We start from the raw sequence: 24,348 nt of genomic DNA on the forward strand, positions 1-24,348 counted from the left end.
TGCGCCTGATGCCCATATACGGATAATCCGTCCACTTAACCTCTTCCATGCTCATGACAAGGTCAGCTCGTCATGAGACACAGTGGAGCTGTGCTTATGACGAGTTGACCTTGTCATGAACAATGGTATATCTCACTTTCCAAACAAAACAGGTGATGGACAGAATGTGGATCAATGTCACACATTCACCCCAGTCCAAAGATCTGGGCCCAAATCCATCGTTTTTTTGGATGAATGTGTGACATTGATCCACATTCGGTCTATCACCTGTTTTGTTTGCAATACCGCCATAAGTGCGCTGGGGATGCTCAGACGTGGGTCCCAGGCACTCCACACCACTGGAGTCAAGCTAGCCGGGCTGATGAGAGGTGTTACCTCGAAACCGGTCCGGTCCTCGGATGCTTGATTCCGTTCTGGGAAGGACATGGCTTTTGTAGTTCGGACTGGACTGTTCCCATGGGGCACAGGGTCAGAGCTGATTTGCATATCGCCATTGTCTAACCCAGGGTGGTGTGGAGTGCAAAAAAACGATGGATTTGGGCCCAGATCTTTTGACTGGGATGAATGTGTGACATTGATCCACATTCGGTCCATCACCTGTTTTGTTTGCAATACCGCCATAAGTGCGCTGGGGATGCTCAGACGTGGGTCCCAGGCACTCCACACCACTGGAGTCAAGCTAGCCGGGCTGATGAGAGGTGTTACCTCGAAACCGGTCCGGTCCTCGGATGCTTGATTCCGTTCTGGGAAGGACATGGCTTTTGTAGTTCGGACTGGACTGTTCCCATGCGGCACAGGATCAGAGCTGATTTGCATATCGCCATTGTCTAACCCAGGGTGGTGTGGAGTGCAAAAAAACGATGGATTTGGGCCCAGATCTTTTGACTGGGATGAATGTGTGACATTGATCCACATTCGGTCCATCACCTGTTTTGTTTGCAATACCGCCATAAGTGCGCTGGGGATGCTCAGACGTGGGTCCCAGGCACTGCACACCACTGGAGTCAAGCTAGCCGGGCTGATGAGAGGTGTTACCTCGAAACCGGTCCGGTCCTCGGATGCTTGATTCCGTTCTGGGAAGGACATGGCTTTTGTAGTTCGGACTGGACTGTTCCCATGGGGCACAGGGTCAGAGCTGATTTGCATATCGCCATTGTCTAACCCAGGGTGGTGTGGAGTGCAAAAAAACGATGGATTTGGGCCCAGATCTTTTGACTGGGATGAATGTGTGACATTGATCCACATTCGGTCCATCACCTGTTTTGTTTGCAATATCTCACTTTCCAGCGCACAGCGGGAAAACCCCTTAGCAGCCAAGGTGTTAATGGTTAGTAGACATACCTTATACGGTATGTCCGGTTTAAGCAGATCAGCGTAAACACTCAGCCTGGGTGCGGTGGTGATTGCTAGAGGTGCGCATGCACGACGTTTCTATGACGTGCGCACGTGTTTTGAAAGCGGCTATTCCAGCGTCTTGATCTCTCAAAAGCGCATGCGCTATTGGGAAGCGTCTGTGCCTGTGCGTAGGTCTCTTGGATGCGCATGCGCGATTATTCTCTTTATTGCGCATACGTTGTGGGGAAGGGGATTATTATAGCGACGCTAGTCACCGTGCAACGCGAGTGTATCCTTATTATGGTACTAAATCGGTGGATTGTTGCAGCAATGTGTTTATGAGACCCTTATCTTAATCCACAAAATCACAATGTAAGAACTGCTATTAGGGTCATGTAGAAAAAACGTTGCAATAAGCCTGCAGAGGGTACTAAGTAGTTGATCCAATTTACTGTAGGGGGCATTTTGGTTAGCTGGACAGCTGACCCCAAGGGACATCATTGTTCAGACCCTGGGTGTGTGTGCCCAGGCGGAACACTCATCATTGCTCCTTTTGGAATAGACCTATTTCCGATGGCATGTGTTCGATTACAGTCCGTTTTAAATCGTTCACACAGTGTTGCTTTTCCAAGTAATGAGTTGCCATTTTTGTTGTGGACTTCTTGCAGCGGACGTTGCTTTTATGTTCACCCACTCTCGTTTTCACAGGCCTTGTGGTCATGCCCACATATTCCAAACCACATGGGCATGTGATCATGTACACAACATTCTTAGTATTGCAATTTGTGAATTGTCGTTGCTCCCAGGTTGTGCCATTTCTGAATGTCAAGGTATTACTTTTCTGCGTGAGATGACAACTACTGCAATTGCCACAACCCATGGAAATACCAAACACCGTGGGGCTTAGTCCTCGAGTGCATCTCCCTAGCAGTACAACACAATTTTTTTCAATACAACCATACAATTTACCTACAGAGTCACGGTACCAGTATGGGCAGTACTTTTGCTCCAAGTCTGGCTGGATTATATGTCCACCATCTAGAGCAAAACAGGATATTACATACGGACAACCCATACAGAACCCACATCAATACCTGGAAAAGGTATATTGATGACGTCTTCATCATCTGGAACGGAGAATTAGAAACTGCCGCCAATTTTGTGAACTGGCTAAACAACCAAAATGCGTATCTAAAATTTACAAGCACGATTTCAAATCAATCCATGGTGTTCCTAGATCTTAATATCTATGCTGAAGGGGACAGACTCAAGAGCACCACGCATTTCAAACCAACGGCTAGGAGTTGCCTTCTGAGGTATGATAGCTTTCATCCCAGACATTTGAGGGAAAATTTGCCGTACGGACAATTCTTGCGGTTGAGACGCAACTGCACAGAACTCACTGAATTCAAGTCATAAGCTGGTGACTTGAAAAAGAAATTGATACAGAGACAATACCCCACAAGGATTATCGACAACGCTATGAAAAGGGCCAAGAATAATCATAGGGAGGCACTCCTGGAAGACAAACCACCAAATAAAGATGAAAATAAAAGACCAATATGTGTCACGACTTACTCCACAATGTCCAATGAGGTGTCCAGAATTATAAACAAACACTGGAGGATACTAAATTGTGGTAGTCTCAATCTTGAGAAACCGATGCATGCCCACAGCCGAGGCAGGAACCTAAAAGACATACTGGTTCACACCAGACCCAAACCAAATACCACGACGAGGCAGACCACAATTGGGATACGGGGATATTTTCCCTGTGGCAATTGCAGTAGTTGTCATCTCACGCAGAAAAGTAACACCTTGACATTCAGAAATGGCACAACCTGGGAGCAACGACAATTCACAAATTGCAATACTAAGAATGTTGTGTACATGATCACATGGCCATGTGGTTTGGAATATGTGGGCATGACCACGAGGCCTGTGAAAACGAGAGTGGGTGAACATAAAAGCAACGTCCGCTGCAAGAAGTCCACAACAAAAATGGCAACTCATTACTTGGAAAAGCAACACTGTGTGAACGATTTAAAATGGACTGTAATCGAACACATGCCATCGGAAATAGGTCTATTCCAAAAGGAGCAACGATGGGTGTTCCGCCTGGGCACACACACCCAGGGTCTGAACGATGATGTCCCTTGGGGTCAGCTGTCCAGCTAACCAAAATGCCCCCTACAGTAAATTGGGTCAACTACTTAGTACCCTCTGCAGGCTTATTGCAACATTTTTTCTACATGACCCTAATAGCAGTTCTCACATTGTGATTTTGTGGATTAAGATAAGGGTCTCATAAACACATTGCTGCAACAATCCACTGATTTAGTACCATAATAAGGATACACTCGCGTTGCGCTGTGACTAGCGTCGCTATAATAATCCCCTTCCCCACAACGTATGCGCAATAAAGAGAATAATCGTGCATGCGCATCCAAGATACCTACGCACAGGCACAGACGCTTCCCAATCGCGCATGCGCTTTTGAGAGATCAACACGCTGGAATAGCTGCTTTCAACACGCGTGCGCACGTCATAGAAACGTCGCGCATGCGCGCCTCTAGCAATCACCACCGCACCCAGGCTGAGTGTTTACGCTGATCTGCTTAAACCGGACATACCGTATAAGGTATGTCTACTAACCATTAAGTGGACGGATTATCCATATATGGGCATCAGTCGCATCCGACAATTAACCTATGCCTGCCAAACCAATTAGGGAATCTTAGCATAAATACCACACGGCATGCATTCACAGCCATTACCAGCGGAGCAGCGTGTGGGGTAACACGGAGACAAACTCGTCCCGAGTCTGGGAGTATTGGGTAAACACCATTTCCCATCAAGAAAGTGAGTACAAAATACTAAAACCGGTTCTTTATCCATTTAGATTGCAAAATTAGCAATCAACCCCAGACGTTCTTGAATGCTCATGAAGCAAGACAACTTTTGACAATGAGTATGACCTAAGTGTTTCAAACAACTTTATGTGTGTTATCTATGTTGTGTGTCTTGTTTGTCATTTTCCTTTTCAGGGCTAATGTGTCAATGGTGTTCCAGGTGACTGCACCTGTATGAGCCACCCTAATCAGGGTAACCATATTCTTTTTTCTTCTTTTTTGCTCTTTTCAGGTCATGCAAATGCATGGTCTAAAACCGCTGTAGGCACATTATAGCCTTAATTTAGCATTAAAACACTGTAAATAGTCCTGCACTTTTGGTTATTTACACAAACTATAGGGATACGTGAGTAAGGTGGGGAAGTTGTGCCCCCGTCCTGAAGAAGGAGCATATGCTCCGAAACATGTCGACGCACACCAGAGGTACTGTCCATAGTCACGACAGGTAATTACCTCACACTGCACTTCTTTTAACAGTACCAGCCCGGGGTTGTGAATAAAGTTTTTTCCTATACACCCACTAGCCAGGTACTTTTTAAACCTTCACTATATCCCACCACTCGCATTACAATACCCCAACCACTTCCACCACACACACCACACATAGTCCATACTTTCAGTGCTCCCACGTAGTCGTAGGTCGCAGCACGCCGCATCCAGTTAGAGGGGTGCGAAGACCCCTATGATGAAGCATGACACCAAGGGGCCTGTTGGTGTGTGAGGGGTATTTTACAAAACACCGAGTGTCCCCCCACTTGTGGTAGACACTTTCCCTTTTCACTGTGAGGAGGATTCCTTTTGTTTATGTAACAGGACCCCCGATAGTGCAGGTGCCAACAGGATGGAACAGGTGCAGACCAGAATCAGGATAAGTACGGACCAAATTGGATCAGGACAGGACCACCACAGGTCGGGACGGGCACCCACAGCTAAAGTGCAACGCCAGCGTCACACCCCTCTCTGCAGCTAACCGTTGGACCCCGATTGGGTTAGCAAATCTTCTCCCTCAGGAACCCGGATTGGGTTATCGAACCTTCTGACAGAGTGCTCCGCCAGCACCTCTGCTCTTGATCACCTATTGACTGCGTTGGGTCAGTGACAGGTCAGCTATTCGGACAAGTCGGACAATCTAACTAGCTAAGCCTACCTTAATTATACCATTTTCCAGGGCAGTGTATACCACCCCCCAATGTTGCAAATGTGTGTATTCCCTCAATTTGATTGGTCAAAAGAGTAGGAGAGGTCATCACACCATACCAGTTATGAGGTCATGCTCTTCAATATTCAGATTATTGTTCCCGCCCTATATTTTATTTTCACATGCCCTTTTATTACACCCGGCAATGAATGTCCCAATAGTAAATACAATGTATAATTTGACATCCTCTTGGAGGTTCAGGAGGTAAAGTTCCCAGGAACATCTTCTAGCAAGTCGGGAGTTGGCAAGAATTCAATGCCTTGGCTTGTAGACTCGGGTGAATTCGGCGCATGCCCAGTTTCAGGACCCAAGATGAAACATCATTATACTCGATTGGTCAGAATACAAGCTAATAGAAAAGTCAAAGAGAAACAGTTTTAGAAACTTTTATAAATGAATGCACTGTATACCACTTGTCTCTACTCTATTCCCATTACTTTATTTTAACTACAGTATTAGGGATTATGCAGAACGAGCAACTTAGTAAAAGCTGCAATTCAAGCATTAGCGCATGAGAACATACAGCACCAAGCTTTAGTTCTAGTGCGCAGAAGCAAAGTTTTCCCACCAAAGCAGTAAGTACGTCATGTCACGTGAGTATGACAGACGCATGCGCAGAAAAGTTCCAGCGTTTCGTCATCCATTTTGGGTTAATCGAGTTAAGGTTAGTAAAAGCACATATGCAAGCTTCCCCAGCTTACTATAAATGTTGTGTTTTGCATTGTTAATAAGCCGAAACATGTTGGCCAATACAGTACTTATTATTTTGAGAGGGTTGAGTCCAAGCAAGTCACTTTACGTGTGAAACCTTGCTCCATCACTAGCAGGGGAGTGGGAGACATTAAATAATCTAACGGCCCCAGGGACAAGTTTTGACTACCAATGCAAACTGAATTGCCAGTGCTGTATTACTGAAGTCGGCAAGTTCCCATTTACACGTGTAAATGTAAAATCCACACAGATTTCCTTGCAGTTCCGATGACCAGCTGTGGGCTGCCCTGCTGATAAAATCAAATATGAGTGATAGCAAAACACGAAAGCCTGCGCTATGCTAATAAAAGAAAGGCAAAATATTTACAGGCCTGTTTTCAATCACGTTGGAATTCCAAAGGCAGGGGGAACAGCTGTGGCAAGGAGAGCCGTGCAGAAACAAAAGAAACGAGCAGCTTGGGGCACCAAAACTGAACACAGGCACACATTCACACGAGCGGGAACCAAAAAAATAGTCCCTCAAACCAACAGATAAACAACCAAAACGTAAAGATATAGTATTTCGTTCCTGCTCCGTGGGAGGAACAAAAGACAAAAAAGAGGGACAAAGAGGCAGGACTGACCACTAGCAAGCAGGTATTTTTAAAGGACACAGAAAAAAAACAAATGAAAAGCAGGGGGATGGCTTTCAGCCCACGAGAGAAGTATATACAAGAGGACTTGAATGTTCGACTTCAAAAAATGAATGTTCCAGTCTATTGCTGCCTACACTACTGCACCTTTTTATGATGACTTGATTAAACACTGGGGGTAAGGACAGCCAGCAAGGGGAGGCGGGAACATGAGCACAGCTGTATTACCTGGAAGTGAAAGCTGAATAAGGGGCAGAGATTCAAAACCTCTCCCATCATGCGGATTACCATCATTTCCTTGGACTCAGGAGATTCCGGAGGCAAAATATTGAATAATAAATTAAGTGTTCACCAGTTTCTTGTCACCCTGGACATGTAGAAACTGCTTCTAGCCCACTCAATCCAGCTTGTACCCTCCGTGGCTCTCTGGCCATGCAAAACAGAGCTAAGATCACTTCCCCAGAGCAGCAACAAACTCTGCTAAGCACTACTGCAATCCTAAAACTCTCAAGCTCCTTTCAGGTCCTCAGCAAGTAAACAAATGGGAGCAAAAAGCTGCTCGTCATAAGTTAACCATGCTCCAGGTCACTATGATGGATCAGTCAGAGAGCGACTTTCAGGAGTCTCCCTTAATTTGCTCATTCAGTGTTGATCAGAGTCTTAATTTAGTAAAGTACTTAGGGAGGATTCTGCCCTTTTCCAAACGTTGCCAGTTTTTTGTGACTGTGTTTCTAAGATGACTTCTTTTGTAGATTTTTTAGAATCCTTTGTACCCCCTCATACTTAAACTCTTTGTGCTGCCTAGCACTCCACACTTCCTAACTCTCTTCCTAGGCAGTCTTCTCCCTTGAAATCTTTTCAGTCTGAAATTATATTTTGCTATTGCTTCACACCGGGGCCCCTTAGTGCTTTGCAGGTGAGCTCCTGCCCATGACTCTTTGTTGGGATACTTTTCTCTGTTGTCATCCATCATTTGGTAGATGGGGCCTTTGTGTCTATCTCAGTAGAACTACTGCCTTTGGACACAGAGGGGTGTTCCTGTGCTAATTAAGGTCCATTCTTGTGTCTTGGAGCGCTCACTTTTCTGCTGCAGTTGTCAATGAGAGGTTGAAACCCCCCTCTCCTGTAAGGGAGTATAAGCTTTTTTGGTGGCGCCAGCCAAGAAAGGTTACAGGAATACTTCCTTACATCTCTAACAGACGCCTCCTCCCACTCGCATGCTCTTTCAATTATGTGCATACTGCATTCAAGGGGATTGCCTTTGGAATCTCAACTGCCAGAGAAGCTTGGCTGCTGTCTGTGTTCCTCTTTCTGGGAGCCCACAATAACATTTTGCTCCTTCCCATTGATAGCAAGGTCTTCTTCACCCACTCATATTAATCAGCTTCAGTAAGGTGGCTATTAGACCAGTGGTTGTCAAAGGCTCTGCTGTTGCAGGTCGGGCACCTAATGTTACTTGCTGATTTCCTCCAGCAATGGCCTGTTTGTCTTTACTAGCAAATACATGAATGCAATCAGCTGCATCTCTACAAAATCTCCCTCCCTTGATCAGAAAATGTAGACCTCAGTTTGTTTTTGGCTGTTGCCTGAAAACCTTTGTGCCCTTTCTCTTACTACTTTTGAGCTACTTATTGTGGTTTTCTGCGTTTTCGGTTTGTGAATTTGCCTCTGTCAATTTCTTTGGTCCAATTGCGTTAACTTTTCTTCCCTTTGATGTGTTCTTCACCTTTAAGATTCCCACATTATGTCGACTTCCACTATGGCAGAGCCAGGTCTTTTAGCTTGTTCTTGAGGTACTGGGGGATTCCTATTTCTTCTCATCCTTTTCTCTCCTTTATACCCCAGTCTTTGTGTGGATTTGAAGCGAAATACTCATTGGCCTGACACAAACTACCTGAGAACCCCACCACCCATTCGGTTTCTCACACAGGAGGTCTTGGCTTTTTATACTATTTGAATGTTTGATAACTAGGCCCTCTGTGTTTTTTGTTTTATGCTTGTCATTTACGTTCTGTTCTCTCTAGCAATCCACTGTATCATCTTAAACTGAGGTGCTTCTATCTGGTTTGCAACGGTTACACTTCTGGCTCTATCTGGTTTGCAACGGTTACTCTTCTGGCTCTAATCTTTGGGTTTAAATCTTTATCAACAAACCAGTCATTTGCTCTCAAAGAAATGGTAGATCATGTGCTCTGCAGATATGAGAGAATCGCCCTACATTTGATTGGGTTATTGAGGCCTCTCACATTTAGCGTGAGGACCTTGAGGTTAGTGAGGGGCATCTAAGGGTCTAGGACCGGAGAGTGCGGTTGGGAACCCGGGACCGGGACTAAGAGTTCAGACAGACATGTGGGCTTGAGTTGAACCCTGCATCTTATTGCCCAGCCCTTGTGCACCGAGAGCAGTGAACTGGGGACCCGAAAAAAACAAAACCCTAGGAACTAACGTAACAAACTTATGATTAGATAATGAAAGTTCAAGACACAGTCTGTCATTCAGGGACGACCGGTAGAACTTCTTTACAGGGACCATAGTGTGACCAAGTTTGCCCCCTGTCCCGACCTCTGCCCGCTCCTGTGCAATGTGAAAAAGAAAAAGCAGACTTCCCCTGTTATGCTCACACAGTTTGTGTCTTCGCCAGTGCCTCCGGGAGGGACTCTAGTATTTTCGTGATCTCTGCCTGGTCAGGTTGTTTCAGCCATCTTCTAGGGCCCTGCTGCTGCTATTGCAGTGAGAAGTCACCGGTTTCAGGGGTAGGACTGCACCTCCTGTCGTCGTCTTTGGGGACGCCAACATCCGAAAGAGATCGCAATTGGTGGAGTTTGCCATCCAGGCGGAAGATGAGCCGAAACGGATGCCCCCAGGAGTATGAGATGTTGTGCTGGCGTAGATGCGTAGTGATGGGCCTAAAGGCTTTACATGCTCAGATCCTGATACTATATCAGGATCTTAGGATGGCCAGATCATGATATAGTATTGGGGTCTTGTCTCTGAAGGTGACCGGGTGCATGGATCTGGCCTTGCGGAGAATCTTTTTTCGTACTGAAGTCCTGTACACAGGCCAGAATGTCCGCAGGCGGGGTTTTATCGGAGCAGGGTGGACCCATCCTATGTACTAAATCTTGCTTAAGGTCCATATTAGGTGGATTGCCAAGGATTTGGTTGAAGAGGTCTCTCGTATAGGCGAAAACGTACCCAGCCTCTTCATTGGTTTGCACTCTCCTAATCCTAATGTTGTGTCTGCGCAAACGGTTTTCCAAATCTTCAAGATGCGCCGGAAGATCCACCTGCTGTTAATGAAGTTGAATGACCTCATGCTGTAAGGCCACCATTTCAGTGTCCCTGCTGTCACCTTTGTCTTCCGACGAGGCGACGCGCTCCCTGATGTCATCCACATCTCTTCTGATATCTTTAATTTCTGATGTAAGGTCGCGCTTAACCATTTGTAGATCTTCACGGAGCATCGTGAAGAGCGACTCAAGAAAAACTTGCGTCACTGGTTCCTCCTTGATGCTTTCCATCTGTGGCCGGGTGGGATCACCCAGGTGTGGGTGTTCAACCGTGGTTCCCCTCTGGGGCTGTGCAAAAAGATCCTTCAGCGTTTTGTCTTTCTTCCGGAGGTCATAGTCTCTCGTAGGGCAGTTGGTGTATCCTCAACACAGGCTGGGGCAGCGCCTTGTCCACAGGCTAACCGCTCCTGTGGAAGGAGGTGTCCAGGGAAGTCTCCCGGTGCGGCCTCTAGGAGTACCGGGCGCTTGGCTATTGGGTCTTGCTTCTCTGGATGCCAGGGTGTTCAGTTCCCAATCTGCAGGGGAGGCTAGAATTCCTGTGTACTCTGCGGCAGTGGTGATTGGTGGGGGGCAGTGTTGGGGTGGGTACCAGCCCTGCCAGGCCCAGGGGCGACTATTGGGCAATCCCCTCTTCATACACGCTGAGGCAGGGGTCATAGTGCTCCCTCGTGCTGCCAGTTTCTCTTCGAGTGGGAGGTGTCCAGTCAAGCCACTGGTCGAACTCCTCACCTCTTTCTTACTGTTTGGCCTCAGAGTGCCACTGCTTTGGGCTTTGTGATGCTGCCCCCACACACCGGTCCCTGGAAGTGAGTCCCCCAAAGCCAGGCCGGAGCTCACCTCGCCCAAATTCGCATTGTGTGCATGCTCTCTGCGTCCGTGTGCCTCCACACTCAAAGGCAAGGCCTGATCACGGGCAGCTGGCGTGGGCGGGCTGGTTGTGAGGCTGGAGTAGTGGTTGCAGCTGATTTCCCTTTGGGGTGCTGGGCAGAGGCTATAAGTCGAGCAGGGAACCACGCGGCATACCCACAAGCCACACCCGGGCCGCATCCACAAGCCACCGGGTCTTTCTCTCAGCAACCGCCTCTAATGGCGGCTGCGCTTCTGTCCTTCTGTAATCCTCTTCTCGCTGTTCGCTCCCATTTCTCTTGCTCATAGGGGAAGGGCAGGTCCGTGAGTAGGTGAGCTAATTTCAATCTGGAGTCCAGAGGCCCCCAGCTGAATGCAGCACTGCTGGCTTATGTAATCCTCCCCGCTATTTCGAAGCTCTGCGCCATACCTTACTGTCGGTAGAGCGTCGGGCCTCTGCCCCCAAGAAGCCAAAGCTGCCCCAATTATGGCCTCTAATGCACACGTGGCCAAGTGCCTTTATCGCCGCTCTCAGCCAGGCCTGCTTTCACTTCTCCACCAGGCCCGGCTGCAGCTCTCCCACCTCGCATAGGCCGCAGTGCGTGGGTCGTGGGCAGTCCCAATGCAGTCCTCAGTTCCGGCGGAGTGTACGCGGCGGGCACTGCAGCTAGCAACTCCTCGGTGGTTCCGCCACCGGTCCCTCTGGTGTTAGGCATGCAGGGCAGGAGACAGCCACGGGATCTCACCCCCTCCGTTGGTTTCTGGCTGCTTGCGCCCGCGACGGCGTCTGCTCTTGTCACGGCCCAGGCTGCTGTCCGCTCCCCGTAGCGGTCCGTGCTCGTTCCTCTGGGTGCTACCGAACTTTGAGCCTCCAGTCTGCACCCAAACAGGTTCCACTCCCGGGGCCAGGTCTGAGCTCAGGGAATCACTGTATTTGGTTGCGGCGGGCGGGCGGGAGCAGAGAAACAACGTCCTATCTCACTGCCACCTTGTCCCCCCCCAGCTTTAATCTTTGAAATAAACTTTAGAGCTCTCCCTTGAGTCTGGGGCAGGAGCATTAGATGTACCAATGAGTGCTCGTTATAACGAGTGACTCGTATAGTTGTAGGCCTCAGTCCATCTTTCTACAGACAAAATCCCTACCTGCCCTTAGTTGTCTTCATGACCTCTGACCTTTCTCTCTGAAGAGACTAAGATAATTAACGCCAACATGGATGTAGATGCTGTGTGGGTTGGCCTGTGCTTGCACAGTTATTTTGCTTTTTTATATCTTTTTGAAGATACAAAATGTTCCGTGCAAGAGAGACTCTGGAGAAGCAATACGTACTCAACATTTTGAACATTTGTATGAAAAATCTATAAAAATGGAAATGCCAAGCCCAAAGTGTAGCAGACATGACGTCTAGACTCCTCTGATTACTAATATGACCGGTTCCTGCCGACGTAACATCTTATAATAATAATAATCCCCACTAAGAGCTGCAAAGCCTTTATTTTTACAATCTCACTCTCTAATTCTCACTCCTTTAAAGACATCCTACTATACCGTTCTCCCGTACCAGGAGCAGAGTTCCTTTCATCATTAGACCTCCTGGCAGAACCATCAGCAGGAGAAGCTAACTTTACCATCTTAGGTGACTTCAACTTCCACCTTGAAGCCCACAACAAGCATGACACTTCAGCCTTACTATTAGAACTCGAATCAATAGAACTCTCCCAACTAGTAACTATGCCCACTCACTCCGCCGGACACACACTCAATGGATTGTTCACAAACAACAGACTAATCTCGCTAAAAAACATACTCCTGTTTGCCTGGACCGACCACTCTGCGGTCCTCTTTAACATTGTCACCGAAGTTAGCACCCCCAACTACGTCAGTCCCCTTCTCCCCAATCAGTTCAAAGCCTGGGGCAGCATCTCCCCCGAAGTCCTAAAATCGCACCTGCTGTCCACCCATCAAAATCTACCGGATGACGCTGAACTGGCAGCCATACACTACTTACAATGGCTCCACTCCGCCTTCGACACCTTGGTTCCACTAAAAAATACATTAAAAAAAGAAAGATTCCATCCACCACCTGGTTCTCGAGGGCACTAAGACTAGAAAAGCAAAAATGTAGAAACTTAGAATTACATTGGCGCCGATACTACGACCTCACCACGAAAACACAGTACAAGGAAGCAATGACCAAATACAAAGATCTTCTAATCACATAAAAAGTAAATATTACCTTAACCAAATTGAAACAGCACATGATTCTGTGAAACAGCTGTTCCAGGTCATCACTAAGCTCTCAGGACCAGAGATCAATCCGCCTATAACCCCCAAGCACATTTTTTGCAATTCTCTTGCCACTTTATTTAAGGAAAAAGTCACCCAAATCTACTTCAATTCCACAACCCACTCCTTAACTAACAACCAATTTATTACATCCAACGTAGAATCGCACTCCACCAACTCTCCAGCTTTACATTCATCTAACAATATCCCTCCCCCACCTTCTCGGAATTTAGCCATGTCACAACAGAGTACATTATCAACCTCATGTCCACCACTAAATCTGGCTCCCTCGACCACCCATACCCCCCTATCGCAATAAAACCTATACCGGATATCATAGGTCCCAAACTGGCCAATATTTGCAACTCAATGTTTACGACAGGAACATACCCTTCCATCTGGAATGAAACCATTATCAAACCATTGCTTAAGAAACTCAACCTTAACCCTGCTGAGACCAAGAACTACAGACCTATTGCTTGCTCCCTTTCCCCGCAAAGATCTTTGAGAAAGTTATGTTATGTTAAAAATGTTATGTTATGTTATGTTAAAATGGGACTTTTATAGCGCAACGGCTACTCCAAAGGAGTGTCCCGGCGCTTTGAGCTCCAGACCATGGAAAAGAGCAAGAACATAACAATAACAGAACGGGGCCCAAAGGAGGGGAAAAATTATCCAGCAAACAACCAGGTTTTCAGGTCTTTCCTGAAGACAAGCAGATTTGAGGTGTTTCGCAGGGACAACGGTAACGAGTTCCATAGCTGAGGAGCAAGGAAGCTAAAAGACCGGCCGCCTAGCCGAGCCTTTTTAATGCGTGGTACCCGAGCCAAAGCCAAGGCTTCTGACCTGAGGGATCGTGCAGGTCGATAGAAGTCCAGCCTCCTCTGGAGATACTTGGCGCCATTGCCATGCAAGGCCTTATGGGCAAGAGTCATGGCCTTAAACAGTATCCTCTTCCGAATGATGAATACTCAGCTAGTCCTCTAAATTGACAACAACAACATCTTAGATGACACCCAATTTGGCTTTAGGAAAGGCAATGGCACAGAAACTGCCCTCATCAAGACATCCGACGAAATCAGGATGACTCTTGATAAGGGAGGTGCTGCGATCCTGGTGCTGCTGGATCTTTCAGCAGCATTTGACACAGTTGATCACTCAACCTTAATCGCCCGTGTTGCAGCCATAGGTATCAAAGACAAAGGCAAGACCCTCCTAACATTCTTCCTGTCCAACCGCACCCAACTTGTACAGCTTGGCAACTTCAACTCCCCTCTGTTTTCACTGCCATGCGGGGTACCTCAGGGATACTCGTTTTGTCCGACCCTGTTCAATATATACGTGTCGGACCTGGCCAGGATCATTAAGTCCCACAACCTGCAACTAACTACTTATGCCGACGATACGCAGATTGTGCTAGAGATCCACAACAATGGCGGGACAGTCTTGGCTAACTTTCAAGAGGGAATGCTTGCTATCAGCACCTGGATAGCAAACAACTGTCTCAAACTAAACTCCGAGAAGACAGAGGTGATGATCTTCGGTAACCTCTCCCCTAGCTGGTCTCCTTCCTGGTGGCCAGTAGAATTAGGCCCACCTCCGTCCCCTGTAACTAAAGTTAGAAGCGTAAGAGCCATGTTTGATGACAAACTATCTTTTATTCATCATGCCAACTCCATCGTCTCTTCATCCTTTTTCACCATCAGGATGATAAAAAAAACTCCTTCCTTACCTTCCTCCCAATGCAGGCAGGACTCTCATCAGCACACTAGTTATGTCCAAGCTAGACTACTGTAAAGGTCTTCTTATAAACACGCAGGAAACAGTCCTACATAGTCTGCAGATCGTGCAAAATGCAGTGGCAAGAATTCTCTCAGGCACCCCTAAGTTCAAACCTATTTCCAAGGTACTCCGACAACTTCACTGGCTGCCCATTAAGAGCAGAATAAAGTTCAAGGCCTTCTGCATCGCTTACAAGGCAATCCACAACACAGGACCTGAATTCCTCAAAAGAAGTCTATGTTCCTACAGGCCGACAAGATCCTTACGCTCCTCAGCAGCTCATTTGCTGACTGTGCCCAGAACTAAAAAAGCCTCCTGGGGCGACGGAAGATTCACTGTCGCCACCGCCAAACTTTGGAACACACTCCCCCTTCATATCAAAACCATCCCTACTATGTTATTCTTCCTCAAACAATTAAAAACCTGGCTATTCAATCAATAAACCTCCCCTCCCCAAGTCTTTCTCAACTCTGCTGTCCACAGCGCCGAGACAGTTAAGGGTATTTGCACTCTTAACAAATTGCACAAATAAATAAATAAATAAATGATGGTTTCTCAACTTTTTTACAATTGCATTGCTAAGCACCTCTGGGAGAGAAGCAGGTAGGGCAGAAGTGAAGTGTTTGGTCTGTGAACTGTGGGATGAGAAACTGCTACATAAAGTTAGCAACGTAAACCATAGTGTCTAGAAAAGAATTACCATGTAAGAGTTAATATTCTTTTGTCTCATTTCATGGCTTTCTCTGTAAATGTTCTTTTTGGACAGCTTTATTACAATGATTAACTTAATAACCTCGGCAAGGTAAAGCTGCAGCTGATTGGAACGGTTCTACAAGTTGACACTTCAGTGTGTGAAAACACAAAGGTGTGGTAAATAGACTGTGCAGAGAAAGTTTTGATGTTTATTAGAGCATCTACTAAATACAGGTTCACTAAGTGTGTGCTGTAGTGGTGTTGCTCAATTGTTTTGATCTAATGCAATAGTGACTTTGCTCTCTCTGTTGTGAGTTATGCATGAGTGTCCCGGTTCTTTTGGTTGTAATGTAATGCACGAGGGTCTGTGCCCTCTTTGTGTTGTTAGGCTTGGCACTTGCCTGCAGTGGTCTTAGATATCCCCATCATTAAGCAGTTGAGCTCTGATCGAAGATAGCAAGCTCCATTATTTCACATTTTCTAAAACAGGTGGCCCCTCAGACTTTCTGGTGGGTTTGAAGTAGAACTTGCACACAACAATGGCTTGTACTCCACTATAGCTTCTATGTGTTTGGTCAAAAAAAATAGGAAGCATCAGGATGCTTGTACAAAGTGGCACCCTACATCCAATAATTGATCCTGCATTTTATCTTGAAAATACGCGTTTAGCTACTCGATAAATTTGTTAAGCGAGGTAATCAATTATAACTGATCTATAGCAAAAAAGAGAATGATACAGTATTGAATGCATAACAGATGACGTTGCAGACATCGACACAGGGACCAGTTTTGTAGATGGACACTGACTGCCAGAGCAATTTTCCCAGCTAATAGATTCCCTGTGAAATGTATTACACTGCCATGTGTGTGTACATGAACTGCACAGCATACGTCATGTCAACGAATTCAGCTATTTTCACCTGCTGATGTGTACTGATCGGGGTGTTCTGATTCTAATAAATGTAATATACTTTTCAGCATGACTTCGAAGGAGCCGTTTCCCCAATGGTGGCACCCAAAAAAGCACGCCCTTCTGAAGCTGGATCAGATGAGGTAAGCACCATTAGTACAACTCTTTCAAAGTAAAATGTTTCTGAGTCGATTCATCCACTTACAATGTAGACTTTAGCAAAACGGCTCTTGGAAAGTGCAAAAGGCTTTCAAATGCTCTTCCGTAAAGGTGCAAAGTTGTACTGCACCTTTTCCCCCAAACATGAGATTCTGGTTTTGTTGCCGTTACTATCTTGTCCAGTTGCATGACTTTCTCGGATTAAGTATACAGCTGTGGTATAACCCAAAATGCAATATTTGTCTGCAAAAGAAATGTTTTGAAACGTTATTGTTATTGATGGAGGATTTTACACACAGTTCAGATAAAAACAGATGGGTTAGCTAATCGTTAAAACAATGATTTAACAAGCATTGGAAATTCAATCGGTCTCGCATTTGCTTGTGTTTAAGCTATTGGTATTGTAAATGGCAATGTATTTTACTTATGTGTCATGGAGTGTATGCATGTGGTGTGTAGTGGAACTATGTGGGTTGTATTGGATTAGTTAGTTGTGTAATGGTGTGGAGTAGTTGTGTGGTGTGGAGTGGAATTATGGAGTGGCATGATGTGGAATGGTATGCTGTGGAAATATATGGTTATCAATTTTGTGGCATTCAGTGTAGTGGCATTTGTAGTGGGATTGTGTGGAATGGTAACTCGTATAGGTTATTTTACTTTTTTAGAACTTTTTTTATTATGTAAACGAAATAAAAGCACCATAAACAAAGAATAATAAAGTGTGGTGCAGTGCATTTATTATCATATTTCAACAGTAGCCATTGCGTTGGTACAACAATTATAGTGGCAAATCTGCGGAATTAGAAAAATGGTCACATGTTACATATATCGTGGCTAACAAGACATTAACAACATCATGGTCGGCTGACCCTGGGGGAGCGTCATTGAAAGGGGTACATATACCTCTACCCACATTCCAGGGCCCCAAAATTCTGGTTCATTTCTGTGGGCATCCTCTACTTTCAAACATAACTCTCTCTGCCTGCATGCACCAATCCATGTCTGGTTCCCAGTCTGTGAACTTTGGTTTCGTCACTCCTTTTCAAGTTCTGGCTATGTTGCGTTTTGCAACCATGCTGACCAGGGATACCCTGGACAAGTCAGTGGCCTCCCAGATGTTAAGCAGACAAAGTCGGGGTGAAGCTTCCATTGTGACCACACCCCATGGGACAGGAGGAAGAGCCCCGTACAACCATCTTAACTAGCACTGAGCTAGTGTAATAGGCTCTGTGTAGCAGTTTTAGTTGGATAAGTTTAAAATGGGAGCGGATAGCCACCTCATGAGGAGAGGCCAGAGCATCCCGCCAATCTTCATCACTGATGTCTCCGACATAGTCTACCCACTTAGTGCAAAGTTTCTCTAGGGGAACAGGTGTTTTATGAAGTATTTTGCGATATGTGAGTGGGATGGCTTTTTACCAAAGGTAATTGTCGAGCAGTCTATCCTCCAGCGGGAAAGAGACAGGCAGGTCGTTACCTCAGGTGTCGCTTTCTGTGCTGCGCTACGGGCCTGAAGGTATCGAAATGTTTCCCCACTGTGTAACTGAAAATCTCGCTGAAGGTCACTAAACAGGGTCACCTTGCATCCCGCCCATAGGTTTTCCACCCTTGAGAGACCTATCAAGTCCCATTTATCAAATCCCGGTCATTTTGATAGTGCCCCCAAATGGTGTGTGTCGATCAATGGAGTGACCTGTGTTATTTTGCCTTTCCACCCAAGAGCGGCTGTTGCTGTATGCCATATAGCAACTGTGGTGGAAGTTGGAGTGTGTGAAGGGGTGTATTTCTTCCGTCCGTAGAGGGCCCTGGGGTAATTGCCAGGAAGCATATTGTGCCTATCCATCCTGTACGCTTGGTCTGTGCCAGGGCGGTTCACCCAGTGGTTTAGGACCACGAGCTGTGAGGCCCAATAATAGCTTTTAATTACCAGCAGGGCGATACCTCTATCCTACCAACTTTTTGTGAGCTTAGCCAAGTCTATTTGGGGGGTTCAGTTGTTCCACAGCAGGGCGTGCACTTCTGACTCAATGGCATTAAAGTATTGTGGTGGAACCAAGTAAAATCAGGGAAGCGCCGTTATCTTATAAATGGCAGCTCTGCCGAGCATAGTGAGGGGCAGTGTTTTCCAATGCTGCACGTCAGTGCGAAATCGGCCCAGTGGAGGAGCAAGATTACGGTCGTGACATACTGTAGGGTTGACAGTAACATATATACACCCAAGTATAGGAAACCCTGGCAACCCACCAGTAGAACTGGGCTCTCCCCACTTAATATGTAAACCAAGGATTAATCTCAGTTAATAGTATAGCCAGAGTATTTCTGGAATAGTACGAATATGTGCAAAACACGGTGGATGGAAGAACTGGGCCTGGCTAAATAGAGCAAAATGTCATCAGCATAGAGGGAGATTTTGTCCCTCCAATCTGTCGTCCAATTGAGGCCTCTAATAAGAGGGTCCCCCCCTGATCCAGATCGCTAAGGGTTCCAAGGCCAGGGCAAAGAGCAAGGGAGAGAGGGGACACCCCAACCTCATCTCCTTCTGCAATACAAATGGTGAAGATTGTCCCCCATCCACTGTAATATGGACCAGCAGTTCTCAGTAAAGGAGTCGCACCCAAGAGAGAAACTTTGTACCAAATCCATACCTTTCCAGTGCGGTGAATAAAAAAGGCCAGTCGATCATTTCGAATGCCATCTTATCGTCTAATGGCATAATCACTGCTTCCTTTTGAATTGTGGATGCTTTATCTAGGACCCCATAAATGCATCGAAGGTTCAGAGCAGTATTTCTAGTTGGCATAAATCTGGATTGATCCGGGTGGATCAATTTATGAAGGAAACGTATAAGCCGCGCCGCAGGATTTTTACTACAATTTTCACTTCCAGGTCTAGCAGAGATCGGCCTGTACGAACTGCAAAGCTCGGGAGGTTTACCTTTCTTATGTATAACAGCTATATTGGCTAGCCTCTGCTTTTCCGGTAGTACACCCCCCCCCCCCCCCCCCCCCCCCCCGTTGCACTCTACTCATACATCCGTATAAGATACGGGGCAATCGTGGGAGCACTGGATTTGTAAAGTTCGATTGGGAGGCCACTAGGACCCATGGCCTTTCCGGATTGTAGGCGCCAATCGCCTTGGACACCTCCTCACATGACAGGTCAGAGTCCATGTCTTTTACACCCTGTGGCTCTAGAACAGGTAGTCCCAGAGTGGCTAATAGTTCTGCCGAATCAGTGTGGGTGGAGGGCAGAGGGGTGGTGTATACCCGCCCAAAGTGGTCTGCAAATTCTCCAGCAATCCCCGTCCTATCTTGTAATTTCGTGCCATCTTGGCAGACCGTCTCCTCCACCCACCCGTTGGCCATGTCATGCTTGTCTAAACAGGCTAATAGCTTGCTAGGCTTGTCGTCAATATTGTAGACTCAATGTTGAGTGGCCCGGTACTGGGTCCTAGCTACATCTTCGGCTATATTCCTATACTCAAAGTGCTTCATGCGCAATGTGTGTGTGTCAGCTGGAGCTGCTGATGTCATGAGGCTTCGCTCAAGGAGAGCAATCTCTCCCTCAATCTCCTCAAGGTTCCTCCGTTGTTCTTTCTTATGACCCAACACTGCTGCTACCCCGTCTTGTATGCTTCTCATAACCCCACATTCGAGTCAACCGACCCGTCTTTTTCGGAGAAATTATGGTTTGTAGTCCCTATCAGCTTGTCTCTGATAGCGGGCACCTTGAGGTACCAAGGGTTGAGAACCATTTCATGGCATGTTGGGTACCTCCATAATATGCCAATAGTGGGGAATGAGCCGAAATGCCCCTGGGAAGAAAGGCGATCTCTCCAAACTGGGGAAGCTGGATAGCCCTGGAGAATATGTAGTCCATGCGGGACATACTACCATGGACCCCTGAGAGGAAGGTGTATTGCCTAGCCGCTGGGTTGCACACCCTCCAGATGTCAATCAAGCCCAGGGCCCCAAGGAAGTTCCTCAGCAGCTTCCCAGATGACTCCCCCTGTCTAGGCGGCCACCGATCCTGGTCCCCATCAAGGGCTGCATTACAGTCCCCGCCCATTAGTAAGTCGATGTTAGAACTGGGGTCTCTAGTTTGCTGAGGCAGTTACCTTAGTCCAAATAGGGACCCTTACTTCTAGTCAGGGAAAGTAGGGACACCCTCTTTGATAACCCCTGCTCACCCCCTGGTTGCTTGCACGAGCAGCCAGGCTTATCTTCAAGGCAATGTGTAAAGTATTTGCAACCACACTCTCAGTGACACAGCGATACCACCACAAATGGACACCACACCGATGTATGAAAATAGCGGTATCTTTATCAAGAAGAAAAATACGGTAAGACCAAACGATAAAAATCCGACATATGAGTATTCATAATATTTCACTTTGCCGGTTATTAGGCCAACAAACACTTGTAGGTTCTTGCAGTATTAATGAGCAGTTAAAAATTTTGAAATGCAGTCCTAATGCACTGCTATGCAGTTTGTAATGCAGTTCGGATTGTCAGACTAATGCAGTTTGTAATTCCAGAATGATGCATTCCTCAATGCAAGTAATCAGGCAGTTTGTAATGCAAGAATAATGCAATCCTCAATGCTCATAATCAGGCAGTTCGTAATGCAGGTATAACGCACTCCTTAATGCAAGTAATACAGCAGTTCGTAATGTGAGAATAATTCAATCCTCAATGTATGTAATCAGGCAGTTCGTAATGCAGGAATGATACAATCCCTAATGCAAGTAATAAGGCAGTTCGTCATGCAAATATAACGCACTTCTTAATGCAAGTAATAAGGCAGTTCGTAATGCAGGAATAATACCAGGCCAATCGACGTGATAAGCGTGGGCACCACTAGGCCCCAACCGCAGACAACAGTCCTGAACTTGTGAGGTACTGCTGGGCAGGTCCAGGCCGCGCGAGGACTCTGCCTGTATAACGCGATGCAGCAGGAGTGAGACGGGATCACTCCTGTACTCCTCCTGCACGCCTCCCCAGGCCACACAGGCTTGCAACTCCTGACAGGAGTCCAAGCCTTACCTGGGGGATGCGCTGCTTTGCTCTCTCTCTCTCTCTCTCTCTCTCGCCCCCCTTCCCGCTCTTCAGACATTCTGCTGGGCGTCCCGATGTCAACGCTGCTCAGATGCAAGGCAACACTGTAGCCAGACCGGTTACGGCGCTGCCTTCTCCGTTGCTGACGATCTTGGGCAGATTCCTCTTGCGAACAACGATCACGGTTACCTCACAACTTCCTTAGGTTTATGAAATCCTTTAGCACGTTGCAGCGCGGGCCGGTGGCGGCCATCTTGATCCGCAGCCTCCGTTACGATGATGGCTCGGGCACAACAGGTAACAGCAGCGTGAACGATGATTCACGCTGCGGGGGCACTGCAGTCATGGGGCACTTTCCAACCAGCACCACTGACCCCACGGCAGTCTCAGGCTGCACATGCACACACACAAAGCGTCGCTGAGACTTTGTTGGGCTTCAGGCCACACAGTCCCAGGGCAATGCTCACGAAGGTTTCAGGCTGCAAAAAGCACATGCACACAACGTTGCTGAGACCCACTTGGAAACCTTGATTTTCCTGAGTTTCCACAACAGGGAGCCAGCTCTCCTCAGGCCCTTGGCAACAGGTTACTTTGGGACACAGCACACAGCAAATTCCTTTCAAGCAGGGGGACAAAGCACACAGCAAAGTCCCTTAGCCTCTTCTTAGTTAAATCAGCAAACTGCAGGCTAGCCTCAGAACACACAGCAAGGGTCAATCCTTCTCTTCAGCTGTTCTTCCCTGGCAGAGAGATTCCTCTTGACCACCAATTACTTTTAAACTTTTTCAGTCTTGATCAGTCCAAAACTCAAGGGTTTCAGTTCTCATGGTTATCTCCTAAATCTCTTTGACGTATTTGTTGTCAGGGGGCACTGACCCCTTTCCAAACCTGTTTTGGGTGTCTTACTGCAAGTGTCAGTAGAGAAACACAGGAGTGTCCCAAAATAACACAAATGTAATATCCTATCAACTACTGCAAAGCTTAATGCAACAAAGTGCAACTTAGTTAATCACACAAACATGAGATACCGATTATGAGAGAGGCAAGGTAGAACTAAAGGTATATTGTTACAAGTTTAGTATAGTAATCATCTGCATCAGACCAACACATTAGCTCCAGAATTAATAAACAGTCTATTGTCAATGTAGTAAAAAATATTGTGAATTTTTATTACATATAGCTGTCTGGAAACAGTTTGAAATTTGTAATGTATTTAAAAACATATGCTAATCAACATAAGTATATATGAATCACAAAATTTAATAATCAATCACATAATACATAATTACATAGAGTACATAAATGGTATAAAAAAGATAAAAAAGAATCAGGAACAACCAAGTGTCGACGCAGCGTTTCGGCTTTTTGTGAATGAAACACCTTCAGGACAGATTCTGCATTGTTAAAAAAAACACAAAATTACCAAACCGTAATTGGTCACAGAGATTCCTTTTCCTTTTTTAAAAAAAACAAAACAATACAATATGCTTAATCAGTAAGCATTAATTACGAGGGGCAATTTTCTTTTCTTGATTTAATGCTACAGTTATTCTCCTTCGTGTTCTTTTACCACCAACATACATTTTGTTCAATACCTTTTAATGCCTCTCTCTCTCTCTACCTTTATACTTGAGAAAAACTTAGATCTTCCATCTGTACTAGCCACTATTTATTCTAATGTGTTCACCATAATTCCAATATGGTACGTACCTCAATGTTAAAAACAGGGGGGATGTATTAGACTCAGTCATGTACTGGAGTTGTTGCTCTATTTCTTAATTCTTTATTGGATAAGATTGTTCTGCTGGCATATCCAATCGATTTAGGGGACTGTAAGGTATAAGAGTATTTTTGCAGTCAAATTGTACATAATATCTCTTATAAAATTGCCAATCGTTATTCAAATTTTTTTCATTTTTACCTTTAACAAGTTGATGCCAGCTTTAAACTGTCCGGGGGAGCCACCAATAGTGTGTAGAAAGATTTTTTCTCAATTCAAATTCTATAAAAATGCGGAAGATAACGTCATGAAGGGCCCTATACCCTGAACCGGTATGTATGGGTGGTTGGCATGAGTCGGCACTCACCTTTTATATAATATGGCAATCGCTGCAGCCGAAGGCCTTCTTTTTGCTATGACACTACAGGCTTGGGGGTTGGCCTCCCTGCGTTCAGTTACCAAATCTGAAAAAATAAGCAATGTCACTAGTACTCTGTTTATTATTAGCTATCCTTGTGACAAGCTGAAAGTATACACACCTCCTTTTCATTAGGGTGAATCTTGTACCTAATGGGCTACTAACCAACCCTGTTTTAGCATGGCTCGTATAAAGGGCATATAGCCCCTTTGTGTACATTAAAAAAAGGGCTACATATAAACATTTTAGGCATTCATGAGTAAATGGGCCTTCTCTTCATGTTACTAATTTTATTAAGCATTCCAACGGTTCGTTTAAGTCAAGTAGGTATTCATTGATACCGTATAGATTCAATTAATTTGGACATTCGTTTTAAGAATTGTACACATAAGTATAACTAC

General features: G+C 45.9%; 1 protein-coding gene across 1 annotated transcript in view; it reads left to right on the plus strand.

Annotated features, from left to right (window-relative positions):
* Positions 1 to 24,348, plus strand: part of ANAPC1 (anaphase promoting complex subunit 1) — a 763,513-nt gene that overhangs the window by 301,158 nt on the left and 438,007 nt on the right. Inside the window, exon 17 of the mRNA XM_086926883.1 lies at positions 16,662 to 16,736. Within this exon, the coding sequence (XP_086783009.1) occupies positions 16,662 to 16,736 (75 nt within the window). The remainder of the gene's footprint in view (positions 1 to 16,661; positions 16,737 to 24,348) is intronic.

Source organism: Lissotriton vulgaris, chromosome 6 (genome assembly GCF_964263255.1).
Source record: "Lissotriton vulgaris chromosome 6, aLisVul1.2, whole genome shotgun sequence".
Lineage (NCBI taxonomy): Eukaryota > Metazoa > Chordata > Amphibia > Caudata > Salamandridae > Lissotriton > Lissotriton vulgaris.